Source organism: Ictalurus furcatus, chromosome 11 (genome assembly GCF_023375685.1).
Source record: "Ictalurus furcatus strain D&B chromosome 11, Billie_1.0, whole genome shotgun sequence".
Lineage (NCBI taxonomy): Eukaryota > Metazoa > Chordata > Actinopteri > Siluriformes > Ictaluridae > Ictalurus > Ictalurus furcatus.
Genome location: NC_071265.1, coordinates 19,093,354 through 19,117,235, shown reverse-complemented (window position 1 = coordinate 19,117,235; position 23,882 = coordinate 19,093,354). Strand labels below are relative to the sequence as shown.

The 23,882-nt window shown below is 41.5% G+C and overlaps 1 protein-coding gene across 1 annotated transcript in view; it reads right to left on the bottom strand.

Moving 5' to 3' along the window:
* necab3 (N-terminal EF-hand calcium binding protein 3) overlaps positions 1 to 23,882 on the bottom strand; it is a 57,269-nt gene that overhangs the window by 25,134 nt on the left and 8,253 nt on the right. The window contains exon 2 of the mRNA XM_053636326.1: positions 20,096 to 20,120. Coding sequence (XP_053492301.1) covers positions 20,096 to 20,120 — 25 coding nt within the window. The remainder of the gene's footprint in view (positions 1 to 20,095; positions 20,121 to 23,882) is intronic.

Sequence of the window (23,882 nt, the reverse complement as noted above, 5' to 3'; positions counted from 1 at the left end):
GGCTGAGGATGGTGGTTTTTGCAGCTTGCTTTTAATTTTTAATTGCTTTTTTTTTTTTATCTGGATAGTTCTAAACACAAACATCGTTCACATCTGGGGAATCAGCTGTTGTCAAAACCAAGAAATCGAGAGAGAGAGAGAGAGAGAGAGAGAGAGAGAGAGAGAGAGAGAGAGAGAGTAACTCACCTCTACTCCAAGAAAACCGTATCCACCGCCACTTCCATTGTCATGTATTGCAGCTAATATACAATCCATACGTAAACCTCAAAGCATCAGATTCATCCGCGCAGAGGAGCAGTGCCGAAGCACAACCCACATAAAAAAATAATAAAATAACTCCGCAATTAACTGGGAATTTTATGTTTCAGACAGATTGGTGTTAGGCAAAAGTTCTGCAGCTTTAATATGACTATAATGAATAAATATGATTATTTTTTATAACTTCAATAATCACTGCTCTTACTGTGCTATTCATCTAAATTGTATATTGTTGAGTCTTGTAAAAAAAAAAAAAAAGATTCAAACATGATATATGAAATATGATATATCACAATGTCCTGTTGCCAAACACTACTGGAAATAGTACTTGGATTTGACAAGTTTTCCTCATCAGTTCAGTTCTTGCAATCCAATTATCACACAAATGACTTGGAGTCATATATCAGTCCTTTATACATGAAGTAGCATCTGGCTTTTGTGCCCTTGAATCTCCGCTTGTGCAGTATCTTTCATCAATCACGCTGATAGGGAGCCTAACAGAGCACACACACTGGAAGAACTCAAATATCAAATCACCAGTTTGAGCCCTTAGTGCACAGCTTGATGGTGCCATATGTGACCTAAATCACAGCAGGCCTGCGCACTGAGCATCCCTCTCCTCTGGGCACTTTCATTCATTTTTCCACTTTTTGTATTCAATCGCTGCATTGGGCTGCTCAATCGTAATTACCCAACATCAAGTACATGTTGCACTTCAATATTACAGCACAAATTTAACATTAGAAGAAAGAAAAAAAATCAATCATTTGGAGTTCACACCTCAATGGAACACATGCTTCTTAAGCTGCAGAGTCTGTGATGATGGATGCAGTTTCTTGCCTGAGCATGGACCTGCCTTATTTGAGCTTAGAAAAGTTTCGGTTGTAAATTAGATGAGACAGCTGACAGACAGACTCCAAGGAAGAGGGAAGATTGAGTCAACATGCAGAGCCAGAGAGGAGGGAATCTGATTTATCTCAGACGAGTTATCTAACTGTGACCCTGCTTAAAAAGAAGTGGGATATAATCAAAAAAGAGCAGTAAAGTCTAAGCCTGAGTGAAGGATGGCTTTGTATGTGAGAATGACACTTATTACAATATAGTGACTAGGAAAGGTCCAGAAAAAAACAAAATGACATTTTACTGAATTCGCCTCAATTTTGCCTCATTGAAGAGAAATAGTTTGGAAAAAAAAGATCTCCATATGCTCATAATCAGTTTGCTTAAGATTGCCTAATATTTTCTAATTCCATTTATAGGTTGTATGATAGCATGATTCTGATACAGGAAGTAACTTTGGAGTATTGCAATCAGTGAAGAAAGTAACGCAATTGTCACACCCAGGTAGGACATAATACCTCCACTGCAGCACTGCAACTCTTTATTCATCAGCCATCAAAAACTTCCTGTTTATACACTATAGCCAGTTCAAACATCAAACTTTGTCACTACATTAGGTGACTTTATAGACCCTATAGTGACTTAATTTCAAAACAGAGCCTAGCAACAAAACTTTTTGAGTTGCAAGTTAGTGACTGTCCTGCACTCAATATGGCTCTCCAGCTCACATCATAGCTGCTGGTTATATGAGCTGATAGAGCAGGTATGTTTAATTCACCAGCAATGTGTAAAGCCTGACTGAGTTGCACTTGGACAAGGCAATGCTCCCAACAACCAATCAATGATCACCATTGTTCCCAAAGACCAATCACTAATCAATATTGTTCCCAATGACCAATGACTAAAAATTATGGTCCCCAAGACCAATCACTGATCACCATTGTTCCCCAAGACCATTCACTGATCACCATTGTTCCCCAAGACCATTCACTGATCACCATTGTTCCCAAAGACCATTCACTGATCACCATTGTTCCCAAAGACCAATCACTGATCATCATTTTTCCTAATGACCAATGGCTAAACACCATGGTCCTCAAGACCAATTACTGATCACCATAAATTAGTCTATGATGCCATCTAACAACTTCTAGCTACTTTTTTGAGCATGTGTTAGCTACTTTCTCTGAAAAGAGTTGGCAACACTGAGTCAAGTCTTGCCAATTTTAATGTGTGTTCAAATCTGAGCCTTGCATTCTGTAATTTCTGTTTCTGTGTTGTGTTCCTTGCTTTGTTGATTGACTAATCTTTGGATTTGCTTTTTGTCTGGTCTGTTTGTGAATAGTTTTGACTCTGAATTTGAATTGGCTTGGATTTTGTAAATAAACCTTCTGCCCATGTATTCTCACACATCTCCTGAGTCTTGTCTGTTCCAATAGGTTTACCAGTTCATCGACCAAATCAAGATCTAATACCACCATTAAATAATATTTATGCATCTAATATTTTTAGTAGGAAATATTACTTTACACAAAAAGGTAGGTAAACCATGAAAAGACCTAACTATGCAAAAAAAGATCAATGAAAAACAGAAGAAAATATCTTTAGAGACAATCCAGGACACTGACCTGCTGGCTAAATGATCAGACTTATAATTACCCAGCAGGGTGAAAAGGTCCATATTATGGTCTGTCAGAACAACATCCAAGAACCCAGCCTCTGCTTGGTTATTTCAAGGACAAATTTGGCAACCACCTGGTCCCAAGCAACTTTGCAGAAGAAGGCATCCCTGATCCGCATCTTTAATCTGCTCCCCTTTAGACTTATTTCTTTTAAAAGTCAAGGACTACATCTTTTTCTATCTTTGAGGGGATCAGGAAACAGGAAAGCATACAATTTACAATACGCAGACAAACAAAAAGAGAATAAAGCACTATATCTTTTTTCCGGAAATCCACTTATCTGGAATAAAAGCGCTTACCAGGCTCATTTTTCTCACTTGACGTGTCTGTAGCATCACTGAAGGCTTTGGAAAACTAGAAGCCACTAATGCACAGTATTTGGGCATTTTCTGCTATATTGCTGCTTGTGCATGGGTTTGGCCATGCTATGGGGATGTCTTTGACAGTGCTAGGGCAGTCTCACACACAGAGGTGCAATAGATGAGTACCTAAACAGGAAAGTGCATACCAGAAAGGACACAGTTTCATGGATTATTACTGCGAGGTCAGCTCTAAGAGGTCTCAGCAGGGGAGGTGTGCTGTCAAGCAAAATTCTAGTGCTGTGTAAGAGCTTCACTCTGCACACTTCAGTCTGTAGGATGGTGTTTGATGCACACCCTACATGTAGATTAAATTCCCCAGGGATTTCATCTACTCTTCTGCTCTGTCATACTCAGGCTAAATCTAATGGGCTGGTTTGTCTTATTCTCAGAGCAGCAACAACCCCAGGGGTGGAAAATCCTTCAATAATTGTACTTCTTTACGATAATGAGGTATTATGTTGGGGTTTATATATATATATATATTACTTGGGTGTTATTGAAATTGAATACTTTGTACTCTTAATTCAATTTCCAAGAAAAAAAGTGTGCCTTTTACTCATTTACATACATTTTTATTTAGACCTTCAAAGTACTTGTTACAAATTTCAAAGGTCTCTTCTTCTCTCATCCATCGACTCCCATGCATTTAATTTTTTATAGGCATTTTATTCACATTTCAGTTCAAAGCATCCAATCAAATTCATCAATGTAGAAAAAAAACCTATGAAGTTTCATGCAGATTCATTATCGTCTGTGACCTACTTAATTTCATCAGTTAAAACATTTACATTTTTAATAGCCGAGTACACTGAGTAGATTGACTACATTTTTGGTGGAAACGTCCACTTTTAATAAGTATGTTTTTGACGCACTCTCTGTATTTTAATTTAAGTATAATTTATCAGTATTTTTCCACAGCTGTACAAAACAACGCTGTCTTTGAGGATTACAAATCTTGAATGAATAATGTACTGGATGCTTCTCATCTGTACTAGAAGTTTCTAGTACATATTCTCCATTACCGTATTTTGTATGACTGCATTGTTCATTGCACTGATGTAAAGGGTGAAATAAACCATTTTGGAAAAATATCAGAAAGACCTCAGCCTCGTGTTCCAATAATCCTTTCAAATCTCCCAAAGTTCTGTCCATCAACTATGTCATATAAGTGGTAGCACAATACAACATTTTCTAACTAAATCGCTTTCCAGTGTTTTCCCGTTAGCTAACTTGTTCATGTATTCATTCATCTTCGGTAATTACTTATCTTGCTCAGGGTCGCTGTGAATAAATGGGGATACACGAATAAGAAACATATTGTCACTACATGATGCGGAAATACTAGTTCATGCATTCGTCACCTCTAGATTAGATTACTGTAATGCCTTACTGTCTGGATGTTCCAGTAGGAATATAAATAAGCTCCAGTTAGTCCAGAATGCAGCTGCTAGAGTCCTAACTAGAACTAGAAGGCACGACCATATCACACCGATATTATCAATACTGCATTGGCTCCCAGTAAAATTTCGCATTAACTATAAAATACTTTTATTAACCTATAAAGCACTAAATGGTCTCGCGCCACAATATCTAAGCGACCTTTTGGTTTTATATAATCCGCCACGCCTACTTAGATCAAAAGATGCAGGCTATTTGACGGTACCTCGAATAGTGAAGGCTACAGCAGGGGGAAGAGCTTTCTCTTATAGAGCCCCACAGTTATGGAACAGTCTTCCTATTAGTGTTCGGGACTCAGACACAGTCTCAGTGTTTAAGTCTAGGCTTAAAACGTATTTGTTTACTCAAGCCTACCCTGACTAGATTCTGTTCTACTACTTCGCAGTCATAATTATCTTTTTTTCTCCCTCTCTCCTTTCGCCGAGCCCCACATGAATTTATGGAGATACTAGAGATCCAGATCCTTTCTGCCTCTGGATGGAGCTCAAATCTTCTCTAATTCCAGACTGCTGGGACTACGGCTGCTCCTAAGGCCATACAGACTTCATATAAATCCATAATGAACTTTTTCACACTATCTGTTGTTACCCAGATGAGGATGGGTTCCCTTCTGAGTCGGGTTCCTCTCAAGGTTTCTTCCTCTTAAAACATCTTAGGGAGTTTTTCCTTGCCACCGTCGCCACTCAGTGGCTTGCTCAGTTGGGATAAATTCGCACCTTTAATATCTGTATACCATGTTGATATTTCTGTAAAGCTGCTTTGAGACAATGTCTATTGTAAAAAGCGCTATACAAATAAAATTGAATTGAACTGAATTGAATACACACTGAATGGGATGGCAGTCCAAAACAGGTCACCATGCACACACAATTCTTATACTCATTCCCTGCACAATTTACTGTAGCCAGTCTACCTCCTTTTTAGAAGGTAGGAAGAAACTAGAGAACCCAGAGAAAACCCACACAGATATGGTGACAACATGTTGAGCTGAACTCAAGACCCTGGAGCTGTGATGCAGCACCACTTGGTCTGTAAACTATTTATGAGAATCAAGTAATGAAGTTGTGTCAGCTTGCATGTCTCAGTGAAGTAGCTGGCTACATAAAACTTGATCTGAAATTAGTACGCTCACAAAGTCCTGCTCCTAAAGTCTACACTTGTTATGTTTGACTCGATCCCTCAGGGCTCAGCTAACTAACCGATTTCACTTGAGCTAATCAGCCACAAGTTGCAACAGGGATTCCCCCAATGGGAAATCATGAGACATAGTGAACAGGTGTGTGCTAATAACAGTATTGGAAGGCATCCAATGCAGGTTTGTGACACTTTCACCACAACACGCTAGAACAGCACTATTGTCATTCTTCTTCATCATCATCAGCAACCTCTTGTTAAATAAAGCTTACTTTCTCTGAAGAAATTATGCTTGCTCATAGTAGGGTTTGTTCATATGCCCATGCAATCGAGCCTGCTGCCTTGAATGATCAGTGAGCTAGAAATCCAATAGCGGTTATGTAAATTAAGAATGGAGCCTAGACTGATTCACCACTAGACCGGGTTTACAGTTTTTCTCAAATGCACGGACACTAAAACTGGAACAATCAACACGATATCCATAAGCTTCAATTCCGTTCTCAAAAGGATGACACATTGATCAGAACTATTGTTTTCACTTGTGTTACAGGTTGGCTGCATTATTAGAGTAGAATTACACACAAATCCCATTGTGCGCTCGTTTAAAAGTGCAAACACTAAGCGACAAAATGACACACCAAGCAGAATATCACGATGCGTAAAAAGAGCCATGTCTGGACACCAAGCAGCAGGAAGAACAAGCAGTAGAGGCATGGGCAGAAGAACAGCTATATCAAATTAAATTAAGGCCAATGTGATTAACCATATCCATTGTCCAGGAACTCACAATGAGAGAAGCTCAGTACTACTAGCAATACTGTACGTCAGTGCACTACATGGAGAAACAGTAAGGACTGTGTTTTTACTCTGAAGTGAATATACTTACTGTATCGCGTAATCATATACTGTAGCCCTGTATGACTTGTAGTACTAGTTGCTAAAAAAAGGCTGATAACAGCCCTGATAAAGTAATGGTACTCATCATTCTGCAGAATTGCAGACCATGACTTGTTGGATGAAAAAGAAACAGCAACTGTGAAAATGGTCACGTGAACATTATTCACCTAGGAGAAATTCAAAGCATAGCATATTTCCCCTGCTACAAACATCTTGTGTGTTGTGAATGAGGTCATGTGACTCCTCAGAGCACACATGTAACAGGTATTTGGTATTTAGGTTTGTTCAGATGAATGTGATGTCTTGTGATTGTTCTAGGTTTTGAGAAAATGGGGTAATATTCAGTGAAGTGTGTTGAAGTAACGGAGATAAACTGTAAAATGAGTAGGATTATATTTCTGCAAAGTAACATTTTGTTTACTATAACCTCATAAATATTTAAGGAAAAAGACACGTAGGTTAGAATTACCTAAGCAGTGCTGAAGTAATTCTTCAACTAACCAGTAAAAAAGTCTGTAAACAAAATATGATATAACACCAGAATAAAAACACAGATATTAAGCATTAATAATTGATTTCAAGCTTTTGTGTACTCAGGATAGGCAGAGGATTTGGAGCTTTGAAATCTCAAATCTGATCTGTCCAGCCGTCCCATCTGCACACAGCCTGGTGTTTATCCTTTCTTCTGTTCACTCTGCTTATTTCCACATTCTTTCTGCTGTGCTTTTGTAGCTTCCATCAATCTCCCCTGCTCTCCTCTCCTCTCCTCTCTCAGCACCCATCGCACTCAAATGAGCTCATTTTTCTATCTAGATCCTCAATTTACTAAGTTTGGGAATGAACTAAGAATGAACTTTTTTGTGTTGGGCTTATTCTTTGTCTTGATGATTATTGCTTTATAATAAGAATGTTGCAACTGCATCACCAAAGTAAACATACAGATCTGATTTTAAGTTTATTTCTACACTCACCTAATTACTCATTTCTCAGCTCTGCGCACAATCTGGAAATAATTTTTCGGCAGCTTAAACCAATTATTGTGTTGTTGTTGTTGTTATTGTTGTTGTTATTAGTCCGGCCTTTTATTACCACTTTATGGGAATAACTAAAGCACGATGCAGAAAATAATGCAAGCTCGGCTATATTAAACCGTCACTAAGAGTTAGAGATTTAAGTTTAAGTTAACACATTTGATACTGTCAAAACTCCAAAATAAGCCTATATTTATGAAAATGTTTTATGTATGAAAGGCTAGAGCATGCAGTCTGTTATGTATCTGCTGTTAGAATGGCCAGTAAGATTGGTTCTACTAAGACGTCTGGTTAAACTTGGCCGATAGCACTGTCAGATTAAGTCACCATCTGAGCAGACACCTCACAAGTCTCATCAAAAAGCCCAACGACTGAGTAGTTCAGTAACAAAGAAAATGCACAAATCAAGTTCTTATTAGATCAAGAGTCTTATGTCCAATCAAGTAAATGGATTGGAAGACACTAATATGGCATTATAATGGCGCAGATGAATCCTCGTATCTGATTGGTCAGTAGATGTGCGTTATTTTTGTATAACAGCTTGTTTCAATTGTTTCTATAGTAACGGCTCATACACAGGGACTTGTACGGCAGACACTCAACAAAATCTAAGACTAATAATAACCAGATGTTGTTAAACAAAAACCATGTTGTTTAAGAAAGTAAAACATATAATCGTGGATGTGATCATTTTTTTCAGCAGACATTTATTTAAAGGGGTAATGACATGTTTTTATTTTTATTTTATTATCTTCCCTAAGGTGTACTTATAATATTAGTAAAGTTTTTTGCATAAAAAGCATACCAAATTTTGTCATTTATAACCTTTTTCCACCCTGTCTCTGACCCTCATTGTGAAACCTTTAAGACTTCAATGTAACCACCCACTGCTATGATTGGTCAACATCTTTGCCTATGAATTAATTAACACCCCCTGCCATAGCACGGGCAGAACTGTTTTCAGTGACTGAGCGCCAGTGGGCGGGGCCAACAGTGCAATGATGTAAAAGTAGGTGTCGATGTCTTGCTGTAGGGCCAGTCATATGCAAATGTATGTGCCCGTGTGACATCACAAATCCTGCCACATCCAAACGAGCCGTTTTGGGAGCTTGGTTAAATAAATGCTCTTTTTATACTGAGGAGGACATATTAAGCGGTGAAACTTGCAGGATGTTCTAATAGTACAAAAGATATGTCAAAAGATCAAGGAAATTCTCTCATGTCATGACCTCTTTAACATTTAAGGAAGGAGTCTCTGTTGTCAGTGTTTGTAATAGTCAAAGATGCCCAGCTCAGGTAAGTCTTCAGGACAGAGGAGACTGAGAGAGAGAGAGAAAAAGAGAGAGAGCGCGAGAGAGTGTGTGTGTGTGTGTGTGAGAGAGAGAGAGAGAGAGAGCGTGAGAGGGTGGTGAGGCTGGTTATCACAGCTACACATGTGATATCAAATCCCAGCACTGCCACTGCTGGGACCTTGAGCAGGGCCCTGTGATGGCGGGCCTGCAGCCCACAAACACAACGTGTATCACGCTCCTCATGCAACTGCCGGCGGGGTGCTGAACAGACAGCGCCACTTCAGCACCCTGGTTGATTTGGACAGCAAAAGCGCACATGGCTGCAAGGCAGGGAGGTAGAAATACACATGGCTGGCAGCCGATGATTGGAGCGGCGTTTCCTCACTGTCTGGGAGAAGAGGAGCGGCTATAAAAGGGCGCAGCAGAGATGGCGTGGTGAGTTCAATCTCCGTGAACACAGTGAGTGATAGGTCTCTCTCTCTCTCTCTCTGTCTCTCTCTCTGTTTTCAGATGCGGAGGACGACGAAGACGATGCCGAGCTGAGAGGAGAAACTCCCCAGTTGCGCTGCACCCCCGCCAGGCCTCCTGAGTCCCGCCACATGGCCGCTCCACCCCATTCATCGCACCCCACTTCAGAAAGACAACACACCTTCACTTCCCATTTTTCACCTGACTTTAAATAAAAAAATTGCCACATTTTTGCACCAGCTCTGCCTCCGAAGTGTCTGTGTTCTACCTGTCTCGCTATAGCCTTTAACCCTCAATTGCTCAGTTGTATAAATGAGATAACTGTAAGTCGCTCTGGATAAGGGCGTCCGACAAGTGCCATAAATGTAAATGTAGAAGGTTGCCTTCATGAAATAGCAAGACTAATGTCACAAACAACAATGGCCTGTACAAAATATTAGAAAACAATACAGTGCCCTCCACTAATACTGGCACCGTTGGTAAATATGAGCAAAGAAGGCTGTGAAAAATTCTCTTTATTCTTTAAACTTTTGATCTTTTGTTAAAAAATTTCTCAAAAATACTCTGCACGCATGGGTATCTAACAACTGCACACACAACACAGGTTTATCCCCAAAAAATATCTATTATATTTGTTAAATATAGGAGTGCAACAATTACTGGCTCCCCTATGAATTCATGAGAAAAATATATTTGAAGTATATTCCCATGTCTATTTTAAAACTTTTTAATACACCTGGGTGACTAGGAACAGAAATTGTTCAACCATGACTTCCTGTTTCACAGGGGTATAAATATGAAGTAACACATAGGCCAAATTCCCTTAGTCATTTAGCCCAAGACATATGTCCATGCAGTTTGCACCTGGTTTCCCATTGAAACTAAGCAGAGTTGAGCCTGGCCATTACCTGGATGGGAGACCTCCTGGGGAACACTAAAGTTGCTGCTGGAAGTGGTATTAGTGAGGCGAGCAGGGGGTGCTCACCCTATGGTATGTGTGGGGCCTAATGCCTCTATACTGTAAAAAATCTTTCGGATGAGAGATTAAACTGAGGTCACGACTCTCTTTGGTCATTAAAAATCCCAGGACAATTATCGTAAAAGAGTAGGGGTGTACCCAGGTGTCCTGGCAAAATTTCCCCATTGGCCCATCTCTTTCTTACCCCCTAATAATCCCCATCTCTGAATTGGCTACATCACTCTCTTCTCCTCCCCACTTCTAGCTGGTGTGTGTTGGGCATTCTGGCACACGAGGGCTGTGGTCACATCATCCAGATGGATGATACACACTAGTGATGGTTGAGGAAATCCCCCTCCCATACTATGTAAAGTGCTTTGAGTGTCTAGAAAAGCGCTATATAAATATAACTCTAACTAATAACAACGGGTAAGACCAAGGAATGTTCTCAGATCTCTTGCCGTGTATTTTCCAACCTCATCAGGCATTATAGGAGAAGACTCAGAGTTGTTATCTTGGCAAAGGGAGGTGACTAAAAGGGTGGCAATAATTGTTGCACACTTATATTTAAGTTTTGGGGTTTTTTTGATAAACATGTTTTGTTTGCAGTTGTTTGATATCCATGAAATAAAAACAAACAATAAAAAAAAACTGCTGCAAAACAACTTAGTACAACTTAGTCTCTCATTCTCTCTCTCTCTCTCTCTCTCTCTCTCTCTCTCTCAAAACTCTCTGAACAGAAGAAGAGGACAACATGTCCAGGAAGCCATCAATGTTTGATGTTTATTACTTGATAGACCAGCTGAGGCTTGCCTACAGTGCATAGTGCTGAAGCTGAAGCTAACCTTCTTTTTACATAGAGCACCTCAGTAAAATAACTGATGGCAATCGAAAAAGAGTGACAGAACATCTTCACACAAGAGAGCGGGACTCACTTTAACAGTTAAACCCATGTGGGTAACTTCTATAACCAGCCTGTCACTTTGTACCAATATTTTATATATTCCATCTTTCCACAGGGTATCTGCAGGTTTGGGCAAATTAAATTCAAAACCTTTCAAAGACTTTTTAATAGCACTAAGAGGAAAAATCACTTTCCCAATAACAAAATGGCAAGAAGCATGCAAATTTATTATACATATGAGCTGCTTGTATTTGCAATAGCTATCCCTAGACTAGTGGAACACGCCACCTTTTAGAGTAAGATCTGTTTACACCTTGCCTTAAGATCCATCTTTGCTCCTTGGTATAGGACTGTATCTAACCCTTGATATTTTATCTCATTTGTCCATTTAGTCATTTTATTAATGGGATTTATACAGTGGCAAGAAAAAGTATGTGAACCTTTTGGAATTTCATGGTTTTCTGCATAAATTTGTCATAAAATGTGATCTGATCTTCATCTAAGTCAAGGGTATTGACAAATATAATGTGCCTAAAATAATAACACAAAATAAATTCTGATCCCTCATGTCTTGATTGAACACACTCATTCAACATTCAAAATGGCAGTGGAAAAAGTAAGTGAACCCTTAGAATTAATAACTGGTTGACCCCCCTTGGCAGCAATAACCTCAACCAGGCGCTTCCTGTAGCTGTGGATCAGACCTGCACATCGTTCAGGAGGAATTTTAGCCCATTCTTCCTGGCAGAACTGCTTTAGCTCGGTCATATTCTTTGGACGTCTCGTGTGTATGGCTCTCTTCAAGTCATTCCATAGCATCTCTACTGGGTTGAGGTCTGGGCTCTGACTTGGCCACTCCAAAAAGCGGATTTTGTTTTTCTGAAACCATTCTGTTGTGGACTTGCGCCGGTGTTTTGGGTCGTTGTCCTGTTGCATCACCCAACTTCTACACAGGTTCAGCTGACGTACAGACGTTCTCACATTATCATTCTCACATTATCCTGAAGAAATCTTCGGCTGTCATTCGGGGTTGTTTCTTTACCTCATTGATGAGTCTTCGTTGTGCTCTTGGTTTCATTTTGACTGAGCGCCCACTTCTTGCTAGAGTAGCAACAGTCCCAAAGTGTCTCCATTTGTAGAATGTTTGCCTAACTGTAGACTGGTGAATTTCTAAAGTCTTTGAAATCACTTTGTGACCCTTGCCAGCTTTATGTAAATTAGCAATTCTTGATCGTAGATCTTCTGAAAGCTCTTTTTGGCGAGGCGTGGCTCACATAAGCGTGTGCTTCTTGTGCAGAGCAAACTCCAAAAGTTTGAGGGGTTTTTATCAGTCAAAGTAGCTGTAGTTCACACCTCCAAACTCATTTTCTTAACGAGACTCCAGGTGTGCTAAAACCTGACTCCAATTAGCTTTTTTCAGGTCATTAACTCAAGGGTTCACATACTTTTTCCACAAGCACTATGAGGTTTTTTTGGCTGTTCTCAATAAAAACATGAGGGATCAGAATTGTTTTTGTGTTATTATTTTAGACACATTATATTTGTCAATACCTTTGACTTAGATGAAGATCAGATCACATTTTATGACAAATTTATGCAGAATACCATGAAATCATGAACCAAAAGGTTCACATACTTTTTCTTGCTGTCATGAGTTCCCCTTTAAGCAGCACGCTGTGGAGCATGTGAGCGCGCGTGCACGAGCAGGTGCGCGAGCACCTGCTTTTCCCTTGTGGACAATCGTGACATTTCTACACGTGCATTTGTTTATGTATCTGTTATGTCTCCTCCCCGTTCTGTCATTGGCTATTGTTTCACGTGTGTCTGAATTGCCCTCAGCGTCAGCTATTACGACGCTGAGTAGGTTTGTATATATACCGCGCGCCTCCCAGCAACCAGCACGGAATATTAGATAGAATAGCATAGAGAAGTTTAGTTTAGACTCGATTCGTTGCCGTAGTTAATCATAGTCCTAGTTTATGTTTATGTCCATGTTAGGTTCCTTGTTAAAGTTAGTTAGGTTAAACATTAGATTTAGTCCACGCTGGTTTCTCCGCTACCAGTCCCTCGCTGTTGTTTATGTTTCATGTTTGGTATATCGACCCTGTATCCTGTGACCGCGACTTTGATCCCTGCCTTGTTCAGTTTATGCCTGTTTGCCGATCGTCTGACCTTTGCATGTTTTGGATTACGTTTACGGATTACGATTTGGATTTTCCTGCCTGTGTCTCTCCTAAATAAAACCGTTCATACTGCACTTGCATCCGTCATATCTCCGTTACGTCACGAAGCGTGACAGAATATTCCGCCGTACCATGGATGCAGCACGAGGACGAGAGAGACATCACACTACAATGGGAGTAACAGGACAATACCTTATCGGGAGACGTTCGGATTACTGGCCGCGTTTCTTGTCCGTGCAGTTCCCTCAACGGTACACCATTGAACTGCCGCCAGAGACAGCAGGATTGGGGAGCTACCCGCTGGAGTTCCTCTTCAGCTGCCAGGAATATTTCTGCAGCCTGGCGTTTCCCAAGCCTACTAAGAGACAGTGGATCGGATTCTTGGTGTCCAGGTTTTGCGGTACGGCCCGTGACTGGGCGGAGCAGCTGGTGAGCACTGGGTCCTCTGCCCTCCAGGATGTCACTCAATTTGCAGAACTTTTTATGGAGGAGTTCACGCAGCCAGGGCAGCTTCATGGCCTGGATTTACTGGGGTGGAGAGTCAATGGACAGCCCCAGCCTGACCTGCCATTTAACCTCTACTATGAGGGGATTGACAGGTCAGCCTCCACCGATCTGCTTCAGGTTCCAGCGAACGTGGTGGAGGTGGCACCGACATGCATGTCTGAGGGCTGCAGGAGGGAGGCCAAGCTACAATGCCCTACCTGCAAAAAACCGGGTCTCCAGGAAGCATTTTACTGCTCTCATGAATGCTTCAAGAGCAGCTGGCGGGAGCATAAGAAACTCCACCGGAGAGCCCGTGCAGAGATCCAGACCGGGGTCAACAGGGTGACCTCGGAGCTCCCGTCGGAGGTCTCAGCACCCGAGCCCCAGCCGGAGGTGAACCTGGCGACCTCAGAGCTCGAACCTGAGACCCACACGGTGGGCTCACCTGCCGTGCTCCAGCTAGAGGTCAACAGGGAGGCCCCAGCATCAGAGCCCCAGCCGGAGGTTAACCTGGCGACCTCAGAGCTCGAACCTGAGACCCACGAGGTGGGCTCACCTGCCGAGCTCCAGCCAGAAGTCAACAGGGAGGCCCCAGCCCCAGAGCTCCAGCCTGAAGTTCAGGAGGGGGTCTCAGCTCCACAGCTCCACTGCAAAGCCCAGTTACTGTCCCAAGTGTCTGTTAACCTGGACAACCAAGCCCTGCTCAAGCCCAAGTCTACTGACACGGCTGACCAAGTTCTGCTCACACCCAAGTTTACTGATACGGCCAACCAAGTTCTGCTCAAGCCCAAGTCTACTGATATGGCCGACCAAGTTCTGCTCAAGCCTGAGTCTACCGACACGGCCGACCATGTTCGGCTCAAGCCCGAGTCTACTAACACGCACAGCCAAGCCCTGCTCCAGTCCGAGTCAGCCGACACAACCGACCAAGCCCTGCTCCCGTCCGAGTCAGCCGACACGGCCGACCAAGCCCTGCTCACGTCCGAGTCAGCCGACACGGCCGACCAAGTTCTGCTCACGCCCAAGTCTGCCAACACTGACAGCCAAGTTCTGCTCATGCCCGAGTCTGTTGACACGGACAACCAAGCTCTGCTCACGTCCATGTCTGCTGACATGCACAACCAAGTGTCTGTTGAAACAAACAACCAAGCTCTGCTCATGTTCCCGTCTAATGACCTGACCCACCAAGTTATGCTCACGCCAGAGTCAGAAGAACCGTTCGACCAAGTTCTGCTCACGCCTGAGTTTGCTGAAACAAACAACCAAGCTCTGCTCATGTCCACATCTGATGACCTGACCCACCAAGTTATGCTCACGCCAGAGTCAGAAGAACCGTTCAACCAAGTTCTGCTCACGCCTGAGTTTGCTGAAACAAACAACCAAGCTCTGCTCATGTCTACGTCTGATGACCTAACCAACCAAGTTATGTTCACGCCCAAGTCAGCTGACGGGGACAACCAAGTTCTGCTCACGTCCGAGCCTGCTGACACGCACAGCCAAGTTCTGCTCACGCCCGAGGCTGCTGACACGCACAGCCAAGTTCTGCTCACGCCCGAGGCTGCTGACACGCACAGCCAAGTTCTGCTCACGCCCGAGTGTGCTGACACACACAGCCAAGTTCTGCTCACGCCCGAGTCTGCTGACACGCACAGCCAAGTTCTGCTCACGCCCGAGTCTACCGACACGGCCACCCAAGATCCGCCCATGGCCAAGGTTCACTTGGTGACCTCAGAGCCTCAGCCTTCATGCTCAGCTGAGGTCATCGCTCTGTTTCCCTGTTCAGCCGAGGACATCGCTCTGCTTTCCTGCTCCGCCGAGGACGTCGCTCTGCCTTCATGCTCCGCCGAGGACTTCGCTCAGCCTGCCTGCCCTGCTGTGAATGTCGCTCTGCTTCCCTGCTCCGCCGAGGTCGTCGCTCTGCCTTCATGCTCCGCCGAGGACTTCGCTGAGCCTGTCTGCCCGGCTGTGGTCATCGCTCTGCCTTCATGCTCCGCCGAGGACGTCGCTCAGACTGCCTGCCCAGCTGTGGTCGTCGCTCTGCCTTCATGCTCCGCCGAGGACTTCGCTCAGCCTGTCTGCCCGGCTGTGGTCGTCGCTCTGTTTCCCTGTTCAGCCGAGGACGTCGTTCTGCTTTCCTGCTCCACCGAGGACATCTCTCTGCTTTCCTGCTCTGCCGAGGACGTCGCTCTGCCTTCATGCTCCGCCGAGGACTTTGCTCAGCCTGTCTGCCCGGCTGTGGTTGTTGCTCTGCCTACCTGTTCAGCCGGGGACGTCGCTCCGCTTTCATGCTCCAATGAGGATGTCACCCTGTTTTCCTGCTCTGCCGTGTACGTCGCCCTGCTTTTTTGTTTCGCCAAGAACGCCATGCGGTCTCCAGGCTCTGCTTGGGATATTCTGCCCAGGGGGCCGGGGCCGCCAATGGAGATGGATGTTTCATGGCACTCCGGGAGGAGTGCCCTTGGGGGGGGGGGGTGTGTGTTCTGTCATGAGTTCCCCTTTAAGCAGCGCGCTGTGGAGCATGTGAGCACGCGTGCACGAGCAGGTGCGCGAGCACCTGCTTTTCCCTTGTGGACAATCGTGACATTTCTACACATGCATTTGTTTATGTTTCTGTTATGTCTCCATCCCGTTCTGTCATTGCCTGTTGTTTCACGTGTGTCTGAATTGCTCTCAGCCGTCAGCTATTATGACGCCGAGTAGGTTTGTATATATACCGCGCGCCTCCCAGCACACAGTGCGGAATATTAGATAGAATAGCAAAGAGAAGTTTAGTTTAGACTCGATTCGTTACCGTAGTTATTCATAGTCCTAGTTTATGTCCATGTTAGGTTCCTTGTTAAAGTTAGTGAGGTTAAACATTAGATTTAGTCCACGCTGGTTTCTCCGCTACCAGTCCCTCGCTGTCGTTTATGTTTCATGTTTGGTATATCGACCCTGTATCCCGTGACCGCGACTTTGATCCCTGCCTTGTCCAGTTTATGCCTGTTTGCCGATCGTCTGACCTTTGCATGTTTTGGATTACGTTTATGGATTACGATTTGGATTTTCCTGCCTGTGTCTCTCCTAAATAAAACCGTTCATACTGCACTTGCATCCGTCATATCTCCGTCACGTCACGAAGCGTGACACTTGCCACTGTACTTTGTATATTTTATTATCTTTTAGTGTGTTTTTGTTGTTTATTACCCTGTCTTGTCCTGTAATGTTGATACGCCTTCTTAAATCTCAATTCCTCTCAGCTGTACAACACTTTGGTTGTTTGATTACAACCCTTTGGCTGCTTTAAATGCGCTCTAGAAATAACACTGAATTGAACTGATCTGGAATCAAATCTCTGTGCAAGTGCGAAAACATCCTTAAATTGAGTTTAGATATTATGTAAAGCTAGAAGAGAAAGTATACACTAGCTAGAGTCACGTGCTTTAAGGGCCTTTTACCCAGTAACCAGTTTCATCCATGCCTTAAATATACTCAACCCATTTTATCCCAGCCTGCAGCAATCAAATCAAGGGTTAAAACTCTTAGGTTTAAAAGGGTTCAAATTGTAAATAAGTCGAGACTTATTTTCAAGACTCGAATACAAGCCGAATTTCACTCTCTTTTTCACTAAATGTTGTACATCTCAACCGTGCTCTACACGTAGGCCTGTCATGATAATTACGTTATGGAATTATTGTACGATATTTGGACATGACCTCGACCATTTTTGCTGACCTCGACAATGCCCATTGTGTTCACGTGTGTTTGTTCACATAGGAATGAATGCCATTTAAGCATTTAAGCCATTTGATCTGCTGTCAAATTAAAACTCAAACTTCAAATATTCATCAAATTGAAGATAAAAATGCAAGTGTAGCAGGCACTCACACTGACTTACTGTTGAAAAAAAAACACTGTTGAAAAAAATGACACGCAAGATATTAACAATGCACTAACCATGTTTTTTGAAAAATAATTTTTTGAAAAAGAAAAATCTAGAAAGATTAGTTCTAGTGTTTCAAATAATATAGTCGTAGTCAATAATGTCAGGGATTGACCCGCTCAACCTGTGTGAGCTGAAGCTGAACAGTGAATGAACAGCGGTAAACTGAAGCGATTTACTAGCGGGTTAACTCGCCCAGACACATCTAATACGCATATGAGTTTAATCAGACATTTACACAAAATGAACCTAATATTACAACTTGCTCCTGCACAAAATGACGCAAATGCACGAGTGAACGTGAACATTAATAGAATGCTAAGTCACGCTGTGAATACACTCTTTCCATAACAATGCGCTAAATTTCAGCGCAGTTTTCACATGCGGACACATTGTTAATACATGTTTCAATTAATATATAAAATGTGTGACTATTTCGTTTCATTTTTGCATTTTCTCATCAACTAAAATGATGCTTACTAATATTCGATGCCATTTTAGTCTGAGTAAAATTCACTAAAATGAATAAATATGACATGATCAAATGTAGACTAAATTATTTTTTAAAGGATATTTTCGTCAGAAAACAAAAACTCTTTTTTTGACATAACAATTCCAATGTCTGACTATTCTGAAGAATTACAGTATCTCACAAAAGTGAGTACACCCCTCACATTTCCATAAATATTTGATTATATCTTTTCATGTGACAACACTGAAGAAATGACACTTTGCTACAATGTAAAGTAGTGAGTGTACAGCTTGTATAACAGTGTAAATTTACTGTCCCCTCAAAATAACTCAACACACAGCCATTAATGTCTAAACCGCTGGCAACAAAAGTGAGTACACCCCTAAGTGAAAATGTCCAAATTGGGCCCAAAGTGTCAATATTTTGTGTAGCACCATTATTTTCCAGCACTGCCTTAACCCTCTTGGGCATGGAGTTCACCAGAGCTTCACAGGTTGCCACTGCAGTCCTCTTCTACTCCTCCATGATGACATTACAGTATGATGACATACTGTAAATGTTTAAGCTCTTTGAAAAGGTGTACTTGCATTATTATGCTATTATAATATAATTATATCAGTGGCATAAAATGTCTTAAAATGACAATAATATCGTTTATCGCAGTTATTTCTGGATTATATATCGTCCAACAAAAGTAGTTATCGTGATAGACCTGGTTACACGTCTCAGCCACTTTCTCTAGACCAGTAGTTCTCCAACCAGCACCCATTCACTCACACATCACAGTAATACAGCAGGAAAGTTGAGCATCTGGGCTTCCACAAGGACTGGTTTGAGAACCACTAATCAGTAACCAATCCGCCACTTGCTATTCTTCTATGTCTAATGAAAGGTGTTAAGGCAATGAGTTAAAATCTTTCTGTCTGACTCACACATTCTCTCTTCCTCCTCTATCGTTTGCCCAGAAGGAGGGATGATTGAAGTGGAGAGGTAATTGTCATTTTTGGAGCAGCGATTATCATTTCTGCGATGACGGCTCAGCTCAGCGACTCCTCTCCTTTCTGATTTGTTTGGACAGCATGTAATTTCTTCCAACTCTCTTGTTCGTTCTCCTTATTCTTTTCTTTAAAATGAAAAAAAGTCTCCAAATGAAAAAAAAAAAGTGTCTGCCTTCGAATGGATTTTTTTTTAATGCTGTACATGCATTATATGAAATTAGCAAAACATCCATTTCCATTGCATTGCATAGATTTCCTTTTATTATTCTTCTCAAATGAGTGTACAAACTAGATCAGCTCTTTTTGTGTATTTTCTTGTGTACTCCTTAGGGTGTTTCTTGCTCCCAAAAAGCCTGAATATTACATTTCAGCACAGATCTTTTCTCTTTATTAAAATATTAGCTAGCTAATTAATCAACCTACTGAATGCAGGCAGAAACATGTAAACTCCCTGAGATGTTCTGGAGTGGTGAATCAGCCTGTCTCTGCAAAATACATTTATGCAGATCACTCTGAACAAGAGAGAACATGAAAAGCGACCAAACTCCATTATGGTTTGGCTTTCTCGTACTATTTTGCATCTAAAATGAGGAGAACAGTAAACTTTCTGTTGCGAACTGCTGTGAGACCGTGACACTGAAATAAACTGTAAAAGCAAAGTCACTGAAATGTCATTACGCAGTGTCACAGAACCCCAGTCATCTTCTATAAAATAAAGTTTCTTTTAACAAAGGAGTAAGTCAGACCTACCATTTTTGTCTGCACGGCGGAAAATCTGGAGGGAGAGAAAAGAAGGAGAAGAGTTAGAGATGATAAAAAGCAGGATGATCAGACTTAAATAAGGCTGTGCGTATATTCTGTGCACCACTGTTGAAAAATCCATGTCCCAGAAGCTTTCATAAAGATGTTGTATTTCAGTTTTTCTTTAGCAAACAGCAGACATTTTGAGAACAAAACAGTAGGCTCTATTATGCTAGGTAATGCTAGCATGGTGCTATTTTGTATCGCGTTTGCGCTATATTGCTATGATCAGTAGTCATTTGTGTAATGGTGTAAAAAATTCAAAATATGCCAATGTTGTGGGAACCTGAGAAGCATTTTGGTCCAGAAATGTGTGTACATTAGCACCTCCCGAGACCCTGTCTTAGCACTGATGCAGGATTAATACAGTATTTTGTGGTCTTAAAGTGCAGTCTTAGAAGTCCTGTCCAATATTTTTAAAACCTGGTTTCATGGACATTTACTATTTATATCACTCAACATCAATAAAAATAGGCAACGTTAGTCAAATACTAACCAAATGCATCAGACTTAATTATGATATCTGTAAGAAATACGATTATTTCTTACAGGCACTAAAGGCTAATTTACACGGAAAGCTTTTAGTATGACGCATCTTTTAGTCACGTGATTTTCTGTTTTTAGTAGGTTAACATTATGGATGCACTGGGATGGTCTGCTGGGTTTTTTTTTTTTTTGGAGTGCAAGTAATATACAATAATGTTACTGTATTATAATAACCAGTCTATTTACATAATAGTCAGAAGTAGCAGTGCATGTGGCATGGTTCAAAGTGCTACGAGTGCAGTTCTCATTTTTTGTTTTGGGTTTATGTCACATGCCTTTGTTACAGTATTAGGTGTGTTCGACTTCGACTGGATGTAACCGATCGGCGAGAGAGTCGGGGAGGAGTTGAAAACTGTAGTAGTGACGCTCGCGCGGTGTTTGCTTTCTTTATCGCAGACAAAGTGAATATTTCTCAGATAAACAGACGTCTGAATTTTACATGTAGCAACCAGAAACACTTCACTGAATAGGTTAAGTTGATATACAGGCCTGTAATGTACAAGAAGAAAGTTCAACATAAGCCTGTATTATTTAAAAACCAATAAAGTGGGGTCTATCATTTTTTTTTTTTTATCAGTTTTATTTTTGATAAACATCAAAACAAGGGTTTTGACTGTTATAAAAATACAGACTTGTGAGCCTTAGCAGAATTGAAGGTGTCAGAATAAACATGAAAGGAATGCCATCATTGCCGTCGGGGAGTCTGGCCGATCAAGAACTAGCCGCATCGTCATCAGAGCTCGTGCAGACGCTCTGGAGAAGCTGCGCTGAATTTTGGAGCTTGTTCTGGATGCGGTTCTCTGTATAGCTGTTTTGTACTTTGTAGTGGAAATTACTTATGTACTTAGTCAGTATATTAGTTCGTAATGAATATTTGAGGTTTGGGTAGTCTCATACAACTATTTTTTTTCAAGATGAGCTGTCATTAGCAGCATGGAGCGTCATCATCATCGTCATCCTCCTCCTCCTCAGCTGGACACTCGAGCTGTCGATCCAAATCTCACTAGCCAATGAGAGTAAATCGCTGTAAAGCCCCGCCAACGTGAGACAAATTTTGAAAGCATAAATGAAAACGGTGAAACAGCGGTGCATTCATAAACCACGATTAGCAAAAACGAAGCTTAGAAAACTGTTAACAAAGAATGCTGTTTATTTAAAGACCATGTTATATTTTTGCCACTGAGTTCACTGTTTTCAGTTTCAGAGTGTTTTTCTTCTTTCTCATTGTATATTTTTGTTCGTTTCTTGAAAAGTTACGTTCAATACTTTTGGCACAAATATAATTCCATACTCCTGTCCTGTCATTGGTGCGCTTTTCCCGACTGTTTCCAGGTGTTCTGTGTTTAATTCATTTGTCTATTTATACCCCCTGTGTCTGTCTTGGTTGTCTGTCTATATTGATGTTATTGTGTGTTTCTGAGTCATTTTCCTGTGTTTCCTTGTTCCTAGTTATACGTTCTGGTTTCAACCTGTACATTTTTATGTTCGACCTGTTTATGATTATGGATTAGGCTTATGCGATTTTGAATTTTCCCTGATTGAGATTTTTCATTTTAAAATAGTGCGATAAGCAATGCAATTGTCCAGAACGAGGAAAACACAGGAAAATGGTCATTTCAACCATTTCAAATTATATTAATCAGCTGCGCAAAAACTCAGGTGGATGGTGAATTTAGGTGCAGCGTAATAATGAGCGTAAGGACGATACTATCTTTATATTGCACAAGTTCAATTCAATTTTATTTGTATAGCACTTTTAACAATGGACATTGTCTCAAAGAACCTTTACAGAAACATATAAACACAAGTCTATTATGGTGTATTCTGGCTTGATGCTGTCTGGCAATGAATTGCCCCTCACCTGGAATTATGATAAATATTAATGTCGCAATATCTAAAACGTTAAAAGTGTGAAACCACTGAAGCTCATGTGAAACAATTTACTGTATCTAAAGCTCTCTGTCGCACGGCTTTAATTCTCCTGTCATAGCTATTTGTAGCCATGGCTGAAATTATGTTTTTTTCAGAGACACTTGTCTTTCAACCATTTAAACACCATGGGTTTGCTTGTAATACAATCAGATATCATTTTATTATGCAGTGACCAATGACCATTCAGTTCCGTTTGGTATTAACACGAAGTAAACATTTTAATGTTTAAATGTTTTAATTGCTGGTCTGGATTGCACAATTCAGGCATAACAATTTTATAAACCACGCCAAAGGGAAGAAAGTGCTCTGTACATGTGACTGTGTTGTGGCTGGTGACACTATCTATAGTCATCATCTACCACTTTTTTCATCCGTGCCATGTGACCATCTGCACCAAAGGACATGAAGATACCAAAAATACACAGTGTGACGATCTCATGCATTGTTTTTCCATGTGTGCTGTAATCACGAAAATAAAACCCATTATGTGTTCTCCCTGTTTAAATGCACCTAAATCGTATTAGTATGCGCAAAGGACACACGCACATGTGCAAAGATTTTTATGCAAGCACATAATCACACATCCTGATGCTCTCTGCACCTGAGGAAACTGATAGCCACATTCTGAAGGACAAATGGAGCTTGTAGCCAGGCTACAGCTGCTGAGTAAATAGCTTCTGTGTGTCCTGCTTGCACAGCACTGTGTGTGAACATGTACAGGCCAACTGCGGAGGCATGGCAAACAGCCTTGTACAAACACCTACAAAATTACAGACTCCAAGAGATACATGTAAGATGCAATAGTTAAATCTGGTTCAGCTTGGGTTTAACAAAGCACGATAAATCAGGTTGCTGATACAGAAACAACAGCAATGACTCAGGATTATCATTTCAATAAACTTTGATACAAATAGTCTCTTTGTAGTGCTTTTGAGCTCGCTGTGCCCTTTTGACACAGACTAATAAAACTGAGTCGTTACCATCGACCAACCGAACAACAACAAGCCATCAGTCCTACTCAAATAAACTTTATTCTCTGTGCCTGCTAGTTTGCCATAACTGACTGTTAGCAGCTAAGCACAGGGTAATACATCATTAACTATTCACTTTAAAAGGTCAATCCAAGCTTCCTAGAGAGAGATATTGCATCTGGTAGCTCTTTGGCAGGTGTTGAGACCGTAGGGAAACTCAGTTCCCACTGTCTGTTTTCCTCTGAGACAAAGAGAGGAAGATAGCGATAGTGTATGAAAAGAGAAAT